This window comes from Pygoscelis adeliae, unplaced genomic scaffold, assembly GCF_000699105.1.
Source record: "Pygoscelis adeliae isolate BGI_AS28 unplaced genomic scaffold, ASM69910v1 Scaffold463, whole genome shotgun sequence".
NCBI classification, from domain to species: domain Eukaryota; kingdom Metazoa; phylum Chordata; class Aves; order Sphenisciformes; family Spheniscidae; genus Pygoscelis; species Pygoscelis adeliae.
The window spans coordinates 1,376,513-1,386,216 of NW_008824471.1; the positions used below are offsets into that span (position 1 = coordinate 1,376,513).

A 9,704-nucleotide genomic window follows, 5' to 3' on the forward strand; every position below is an offset into this window, starting at 1 on the left:
GCTCGGGGACTGGCTGGGCATCGGTCGGCGGGTGGTGAGCAATTGCATCATGCATCACTTGTTTTGTATATTCTATTATTATTATTATTATTATTATTATTATTATGGTCTCTTTGTTTGCTCTCCTATTAAACTGTCTATCTCAACCCATGGGTTTTACTTTTTTTTCCGATTCTCTGACCCATCCCACCGGGGTGGGGGGAGGGTGAGCAAGCATCTGTGTGGTGCTTGATTGCCGGCTGGGGTTAAACCACGACAGTAACCAAGCTATTTCCCTAGTATTTTTGCCCATTGTAAGCTGTGATTCATTTCTGTTTCTCACTACTTGTGTCTCTCAGTCATCTATCTTCCTAGTAGCTTTATTGTAGCTAAACTAGCATACATTGCCTTCAAATTATTCCTATCTGCCAAATCAGCATTCATATAATTATTTTATCTCTAAAAATTATTATATATTGTTCCCTATATTGCCTTATGCTAAATGCTGTACTTAATATTATATCTCTAGGCCTATGTACAAAGTTAAGATTAAATGATAAGCCTAGAGATGGTGAAAGCTAATCTGAGGCTTACTACAATGCCTGGAGTTTGAAATCCCAGATTCAGTGCACTGCTCTGCTACAGATTGCCTGGATGACTCTGGAAGATGGTTTTGTTTCTTTGTGACTCAAGTCCCCAGATGCTATGTGGACAATAATAGTATGGCTGTGAGTGCAGAGATACGAAACATAATGAGTGCTTCATACAGTTGTTATGGGAGCTGTGGATGTATCCAAAGGAAAGAGAGAGAGCAAAACTCAGAGTTTGAACAAGCAAATACTGTTATTGTCACAGCCACTGTGAAAAGGGGAGGAATTACAGAAAAAGGAAAACATCAATGGGAAATGTGGTATAGAATAGGAGTGAGCATGAGGAAGAGTAAGAGGATACATATACCTGCAAATCTGAATACTTACTGACTTAGGCGAGGTTAATATATTAAATTTATTCTCATATCTATCCAATGTTAGAAATAGGATTAATTTTAACAGTGCAAGATATTGCTGGACCTGTAGAGCCGCTGAAATGGAAGCTGTTCTTTCCAGGTCAGAGGAAGCTGAGGTTGCTCTTCACCTCCCAGGACTACGTCCATTGTCAGGAAGGACACGTTTCTTCCACAGACTGCTTTCTGAAGGCAAAATACAAATAGCACACCAACAAAAAGAGGCAAATCTGGATGATATTTGTCAGTGAGGGCTGACATTTTCACAGGTATTCGTTATGTTGAGGTCTAAAGTGGTCATTGCCGGTGAGTTCTTCTGGTATGAAAATTAGGATGACGTTCAACTGTTTGGATGAGCAGATCTAATATTTTTTGGCTCTTAAACATGGTTTATAAACTTACCATCTTCATGGATGTTTTGGGTCCTTGCTTTTGGTTGTTCTGCTTAATATGTCACATATATCTATTTCTGATAAATAGCTACCATATTTCTTTTTCTGTCCCTGTGGACTTCTGACCTAATACTAGTTGAAGCACAGATGTTCCCTAAAACATCCTGTGTACTTATACATCTCAATATTTGTGATGCATGGAATAGTTCAGTGTATTGGCTAACTGTTACGTCACTGGAAAGAAGTTAAGTTTTGCCAGGTATTTTGTTACATCTTTTCAATCAAGCAAGCAGTAAAACATGATTCTGTAATGGTAAAAGGTACCATTTCATTTAGCATGAAGCATGCAACAGCTTCATTTCCTTGCTAAAGATCCCTTCCACTAGGCTCACCAAACAGAAGGGAAAAAGTGCTTTTTCAAGCCAATTTCCACTCTAAAGCAGCAAGAGGTGGTGACTGCCTGCTTTTAGCAACCAAAACCCTTCAAGAGCACTGGAAAAGAGCATGCAGCAGCAGTTGCAGCTCTCCATTTAAGCAACTGGATGTATCAGGCATCACCCCAAATCTGACCCAGCTCCCAAGAGAAAGATTTCTTACTTCGTCTTTTCCTGGCTGAGTTAGGAGATTTCAAATCAGTCCCTATTTGAGTCTTCTTTCAATCTGAGCTGTGTCTTGGAGAGCCTAGCAAGGTGTCGCTGCTGCCATGTAAGACCACAAGGCATGCATCCAGTTTCAACACAGACAGGAACAGGCTAGCTCCATTGAGAGGGCTCCTTCTGGGAGTAAAACTTGAAATTTTCAGGGAAGGGATGCACCCTGATGATGAGCAGTCTTTACCACATTGCTCATCTCCTGTGGAAGTATAGGAACGCAGTGAGAATGCCGCTAGATGCATCATAGTCCCTGATGTTTTGGGACTGATCTGTTAATTTATTTGGGAGGCAAAGGGAAGCTTTTCTTTGTGTAGCATTTTATGGGCTGCCTTATGACTGTTTCAGACCACCCTGACTCAGTCTGCCTGCCTCTCCAGTCCTTCCCCTGACAACTCTCTCTGGCTATGAAACATGTGGAGGCAACAGATTCCATCCTTGAGGTGTACTAGACTGGGGCTATATCCAAACTAGCACATTAAATACGCTCAGAAACATCCTTGGGTGTTGAAGCCAGCTGGCACAGAGCAGCTCATGTCTACCCTGGTAAATGTTTTATGCGGAGTGGCTGCACAAAGCAGCCTGCTGGAGAACATTCCTTAAGGTCCTAGCCAAGCCTGGTGACTGCTGGGGAGAGCGTTAGGTGGCACAGGCCAAAATCGTGCCAGGGCATGTGCTAATGGTTTGCTGTTATGGGTGGTCACATTACACTGCTTGGGGATGTTCCAGGTCTTGCTAGGTTTTACTAGTATGACTGCAGTCTAAATGTTTAAACCTCTGTTGAGTTATTGTGGAAGATAAGATCGGTTACCAGGCGTCCAGTTCCTCTGCATGAATGGTTTCTAAGCACAAGAGGGCAATATTGAGTTGTTGAAAGTGTCTATAATATCAGGCCTGTATTTCGCCTGGGATATTATTTCTTCCTCTAATTTCTTTCTATTTGATTACAAGCATTTCACTCAGATGTTATGGTACCATGTGATACTAAAAACCTGATATAAATATTCAAAGTCTAACTCTGTAATTTTAATGCAGGAACCACCCCAATTTTCTGGTTTTCATATTAGTTTGCTAATAAGTCATATAACCTGCTATACTTAAGTTTTATTTTTAGGTAGAAGAAGAAGAACCGACCGGATATATTCATCTGGAAAAATTTCTTCCAGTGATGACAAAAGTACTGCTCGACAGAAGGTAACAGAAAGTGGATTTTCTGTGTCTGTAGTTTATTCCAGATTGACAGCGTTGATTCTGAATAAATATTTCTACAGTAATTTTATGTAACAGGAAGGAGTACAGATTTTATTTGTTATTTAAACTCAGTTTATATTAGCTAGATAGATTTTGTTTCAAAATTACTTCATCTACATAAAATTATGTTGTATGGATGATATAAATGATAACAGCTTATAATCATGGATTGTGATAATGTGTAGCTTTTGTATTTTTAATGTGAATCAGAATTAACTTGCTATTCAACATGTTTTGTGCATCTCTGAAATATTTTATATGTAAATTAAGGTTATAACCATTACTTTCTCTGAACATGAGTTGCAGATCCTGAGAAGCACAGTCTGTTACAGTGTATTTTTAAAAAGTTGTATAAATCAGCTTCATGTTCATGTCTCAAAATGGCTGCCAGGTACAGTTGAATGTACACAACTAGCACTCTAAAAGACTGCCGATCTAGAAGTCTAGGACAAAAATGCTGTTCATTATTCAAAGGTACATAGAACTCTTTGCATGTACACAGGAACTTGTGCTATTTTGATACTTTGCACTAAAAGCGAGATTACTTACAGGTAATTTATCTTTCTTTTTAAAGCTGGTAGCCAAGGGTTTTGGAAGACTGTCTTGTCCAATACTGAGAAGTTATTTTGCACACAGAGGGACTTTGGTAGGAGGGTGTTCTACATATGAAATAGCTATAGGATTTCCCAAAACTGTCTCGCAGCATCCAGAGGCAGCGGGGTCCACCTTGGGGCTGTGTTTGAGAGTCTTTGCGCCTGTGCCTGGACACGGACCAGCCAGCAGTGTTTGGGTCCCGGTGTGCTGGCGCAGGTGCATTGCCTTCCCAGGTTCCTGCACCTTTGCCTTCTCTGGCCTTTATGGCACATTTCTGGTTCTACACTGATGTTCACCCTTTCACAAAATTATACCTTGCTGCTCTGGGCTCTCTTCTCTTCCTCCACCCCCCCCCCCCCAAACACACCCCAGAAGTATTCCAGAGATGTTTCTTTAAAATCCTTTTTCATACACACACACACACACACACACACACACTCAAAAACCCCACACATACTTTCCCCAGGCTAGTGCAGGCTTGTCAAGACCCACTTTATCTTTTGGGGCACTATGTCCATAGTTCACTTATCCAAGGGCACATGAGATTTGTATCACAAAAAACAAGGCCTCTTCTTAGCACATTTGATTTTTAGATAGTAAAAGAGCAAGGCGGGTCTGGATGAAACAATCAAGAAGTTAGAACTTCCCTGGCTTCAACGTCTTCTCTTTAGTATCCTTGGGGTTTGGTGAGTCTGCTGGGATATGGAGGGTCTCCACTGCTGCACAGGGCTTCCTTTCCAGCTCAGAAATCAGGCACACATACGCATGCACACACGTGCCCAGTTCTCCTGTCTCTCGGAAATTGTTTGTGACAGACCTTTTCTTTTATAGCTACCAGCCTCCTTTGCTCATCATCAGCTCATTAGACTGTCAAAGTCCCACTAGGTGATCTGTTGCCTAGCTACCAGCGTACCTGGACAAAACGTTGTTTTCTTGGTTTGGCCATCTTCTGTTCAGTGCATTGGCTACGTGGAATGATTCAGCTGTTATTGATTCCTACTAACACACTCAGCCAGCCCAGACATGCAGAAGCCAATCATCTGGCTCCTTAGCACAAGGAAGATTAAACAAGAGTACAATAAGAGGCGTAAGAGGTAAAGATATGGACAGTTCCAAAAAGTCAAGCTGGAATTAAATGATTGATAGGCAAACTTAGTAAATTCTCATAGAAAATAAGTTTTCCCTTTCTTTTACTACTCATATTTTATTCTTTCAGAATAGTACAGCAGCCTGGCAAACAGTAACTTAACTTTTCTGATTCAATGGTTTCAGGTACCGGCCTATTCCAGAAGATGTTCTTCTACATGCATTTGAGGTCTGTAACTAAATATGCAAGTACCTAATTGCTGGAAAGAAGTTGCTGATTCTTGATTCAATATGATTAAACCCACAAGTTTTATTCTTTTTCTTTAAAGGCTTTGGATGAGAATAAACGTGGATATATTACTAAAGAGGAGCTGGTCAAATATTTGACTGAAGAAGGTAACATGACTTTTGTAATATCAGTATTTAAGTAAATAAATATTACATGTGTATATGGCACCTTGAGGTCCTCATTCTGCAAGAAAAAACTTGTGGGAGTAGATACATTGTCTTCAAACAATACTGTTGCCATGATGAGTGGCTGCAGACTAAAACATTTCACTGGTGAATAATGCAGGGAAAGAACATTTATCTGCCTGCTTGCAGACATTATAAGATGGAGATTATTATTATTAAGAGTCATAATTCAATCTTGTGTGGATATTTTATGATTCTGTGTACATCTCTGTGCTTCCTAAGGATGTGCCTCTTCTTCTGTCCTCCTGTAAAATTGTAGTTTAGATTTCCAGATGTTTCAGGTAGTTTCAGTGCTCGTTCATTCCTACATTATCTTGATCTTAATTGTAGTGCCGTATGCAAACAAAGAGATTCAAAGACCAGATTTAAGTTGTATATCATGTAATCCTCAATACCCCTTGAAGAGCCTGCTTTTCTTGCATGGCTGACTCATGCTTGCCTGCCTCAAGTACAAAATGATGTGCAGGCTTTGCGCAAGACCTATCCTCATGAGGACGGGGACCTTGTTCTCAAAGAGGGATGCAGGAGACCATCAGCAGCTTTGAAGCTCCTAAAAGAGAAAAACCAGAAGCCTTTCATGGTGTAAATACAAGTGAAAGGATAGCCAAATGAGAGATAATAATTCTAATGTACATATTAGAAGAATTCACTCTGACAAAAACGATTGTTTCAAAATCCCTGTGGCAGAGAGGAACAGGCTGTTTTGGAGTCTGTGAACTAAAAGGAGATCAGAAGATCCAGGCCGTCCGTCTCCTTTCCCTCAGACCAGCTTGCTTGGTGTGCAGGACTTAGATTGGCAAAAGTGAAGGAATTGGATCCTTGGTACTGCCCCTTTTCTCCTCTCTGTGAGGACTGAAAGGAGATCCTTGCAAGAGAAAAGCCGGGTAATTTGCCAGCCCTGAAAAGAGTATTTATCAAGACAAAGTGTTATTCTCTGCTGTCTTTTAGGTGAGCCTTTTACTCAGGAAGAAATGGAGGACATGCTCTCCACAGCTCTAGATCCAGAGACAAATACTGTTCGCTACAGAGACTACATTTCAATGATGATAGTAGACGAAAGTTAAGATCTTCCCCTATAGTGTTTCAGATGCCTTTTGGTAACAGCAGTGTAGCTTGGCAGTTAGTTGAAATATGTATTTTAAAGTATAACAAAGCTCGGCTTGTGACCTTGTGCTTATAATTAAAATAAAATCTGTGTAGCTATATTTCCTTGGGTTCTGTATACATATTGAAATATATTCACACCTGGAAAAAGAGCTCTTGACAGAAATACTGTGTAAGGTCTGGAAAAGAAATCATGGAATTTGGTTTGAAAAATAACAGGAAAAATAATGTTAATGGAGTCAAGAAATTACTTTACAATTCCTTCTGAAAAACTGACGGAAAATGAGACCTGTGAAAGTGGGTAATAAGTAGGTAAGTGAGTACCTTAAGATGGCTAAAATTGTGAAGGCATGCTACTAAGATAAAGCTTTTATATTTAAATGTAATCTGTGTTTGATGTTTAATAAGACACCAGGTAGGTTACTACTTTTGAAATAATATAATAGATCAAATAAACATTCTACAATTTCTAGTTTTTGTCAAATATTTGTGCTTTGTTTACTGAAGGTAATTAAACTGGACCAGTTAGTTCCATTTTATGTTACACATCCATTGGCATGTGGTATTTTGCTTCCATTTTAAACATGCAGGTAACACTCAAACCATTGCCATAGTCAAATTTACAAACAAAGTAATGCTTGAGAACATTTCTGTTACTATAGGCAATAAACAGTTCCCCTTTCGTAACCAGTTTGAAAGTCAGGAGATAAAACTGTTCAAAACTTAGGATCATAGGACTGGAATTTGATTTTCATAAACTGATGAAGCACCATATTTTGAAAGATGTTAGTGTAGAATATGTGTCTCAACTACCCTTGCTAGAAGACCACCACAGACCTCACTGCTCTTCTTATTTCTAGCTTAATCATTTTCTTGACTGTTACTGTAACTGTTGTCCTCTAACTTGAGTTTGAGCTCATTCCCCTTCAGTTCTTGCCTTATACATCATCTTCTAACAAGTGACCAGCGGTTGCCCTTAACTGAGGAGGTCTCAGCTTGTAGGAGAAGATTCTGTGGTCTGGTCCCCAAGGGCACCATCTTGCACTTTGTGCTCCATACCTTCGACTCCATTTCTGTTTTTCTACTCTCTGTCAAGTTTGGTTTCCTCCTTTACAGCGTCCTACCACTCCTGTGTCTTAACTGCATATCCCAGCTCTGTGTCATCAACAGACTTCATCAGCTGATGAAATCTGGGGAAGACTGACACACACAGGCATTGAATGCCTTACCCCCTGCCATGCCCTTTTAGTGGCAGAGCTGAAAACAGAGCACAGGGCTCCTCATGTCAGGTCTTTTGCTCTACCCATTTGTTTCACTCGAGCTGGAAACTCGGAGGAGCTGTTTTCATACACAGCTGCAAGGGAGCTGCTATGCTTCACAAAGAAGAGATTAGCACGATCTAAATGTGGTGACAGAAGCAATCTGAAAGAGACCATTTTTTAATTCTCTTTTTACTTCTCTAACCCAAGTTGTCTTTCACTGATATTTTCTTAAACAGTAAGGCAACAGAGAGTTAATGCAGGTAAACAACATTTGCCTAGTTCTAGGCTGAGTTTCCATCTGGAAACCGCTGTTGCACTGGTCCTAAGGCTGCAGTGCACTCTTGTTAACACATTTACGGTGTATTTCATTTCTTTGTCAGTAAGAATGAAAAACAAAGGTAATCATTAGTGTTATAACGTGTGAAGGTACAGGTTTTTGAAGATTAAAGCAAGAGCAACAAAGGCCCATTAAGAAAATATATTTTTTATTAGCCTTCTTTAGTCTCTCTTTGGAAGCTGAAATTATTTTCCCTAGACGAATCCTTCTTCCATTTGATATACAGTGTGTAGTACTGGATCTCTAACACAGCTGGCGTGAATACAAGTTTCATTCATATTCTGCAGTCTGGGAGCCACTGGCAGCCTCCTCTTGGATGTTCCCCTTGGATGTCATCAGGAATATGTTTATTTCAGGAAATCATTTCATAGCTCGCAGTGCTCCAGAGAGAGCACAATTTGTTTCTAGTGATGCTACCCCAGAGACCGCCTCAGCTACTGCTGTATCAAATCAGGATTCTCATGTACAACACAGTTACAATTCATAGTGCAGATAGGATCTTAACATATATCCTTTGATGATATACATAATTTTTTATCCTACAGTCCTCAAATGCAAGGGAAGAGGGTATTCTGGCAAGTAAAAAGTGGAATTGTGTCTGAATTTATCACACAGCAACTCCTCCAGCCCCATCTTCTTATACGTGTCCCCAAGAAAGGTACGTGCAAATAGGACAGATAAACAAGTTGCGGTCTTCTCTTGGGGCATAAGGAACCAAATTCCATTGCCTAGAGAGTTTCCAAACTGGGAGTGAAGGAAGTGTCAAGAACCAGTCTCAGACTTTGTAGGATCCTAAAAGCTGAGTGCTCCCTGCCAGCTAGGATCACGTAGCAGTGATCTGACCGGCTTGTGAAGGAGCTGCCCCGTGGGCCGCCCCAGAAGCGGCTGAGCAGTGCCACACATGACTGTTCCCTTGCCCTTGTCTTTCATGACTTGCCAGCCCATGCCGTGCCCACCCATCTCCCCATGGTGGTGGTGGGCTGCATAAGGCAACTCTTCGAAGCTCCCTGGGACGGGCTCTCTTAGTGCCTTGCATCTCTGTGCTCCCTGGGGATGAGCAGGGTCCCATACCCTAGGGGGAGGAGAGGAGACTTAGGGAACCATATTGCTGTAACTAAAAAACCCTTTTTGTTTCTAAATTTGAAGGGAAAAATACATTACTTTGTCCTCATCTTTGAGGTGGACAAATTGAACTGCTGAGTGGTCCTGAGCGGTCTCTTGCTACGTGCCTCTCCTTGCTGGCTGTTTTGCCTCTTCCCTCAAGATCAGGACCAAGATAAGGGAGTGGATCGCACCGGGAAGCCTCTAGGGAAGAACCAGCCTAGCACCTGGACTAAATCCACACAGGGAAGCAGAGCCAAGGCTTTGAAGAAACTGGGGAAGTCAGAGGGTTTTTGACCTAGTTGAAGGAGGGAGAGGGAAGGGAACTCATTACCCAGACGTAAAAAAGAAAACAAAAAGAAAAGACAAAGAAAAGAAAAAGAAGAAATCAAAGAAGCAAACGCTGGAAACCATCTACAAATACAATTGAATCAGCAGGCTGTTTACGTCACCGCTGCAAGTTGTAGGCTG

At 41.0% G+C, this 9,704-nt stretch overlaps 1 protein-coding gene across 1 annotated transcript in view; it reads left to right on the forward strand.

The window, feature by feature from the left end:
• EFCAB2 (EF-hand calcium binding domain 2) overlaps positions 1-6,614 on the forward strand; it is a 34,057-nt gene extending 27,443 nt beyond the window's left edge. Inside the window, exons 4-7 of the mRNA XM_009321267.1 lie at positions 3,139-3,218; positions 5,142-5,184; positions 5,285-5,351; positions 6,378-6,614. Coding sequence (XP_009319542.1) covers positions 3,139-3,218; positions 5,142-5,184; positions 5,285-5,351; positions 6,378-6,493 — 306 coding nt within the window. The 3' untranslated portion in view covers positions 6,494-6,614. The remainder of the gene's footprint in view (positions 1-3,138; positions 3,219-5,141; positions 5,185-5,284; positions 5,352-6,377) is intronic.
• The last annotated feature ends 3,090 nt before the right edge of the window (positions 6,615-9,704 follow it).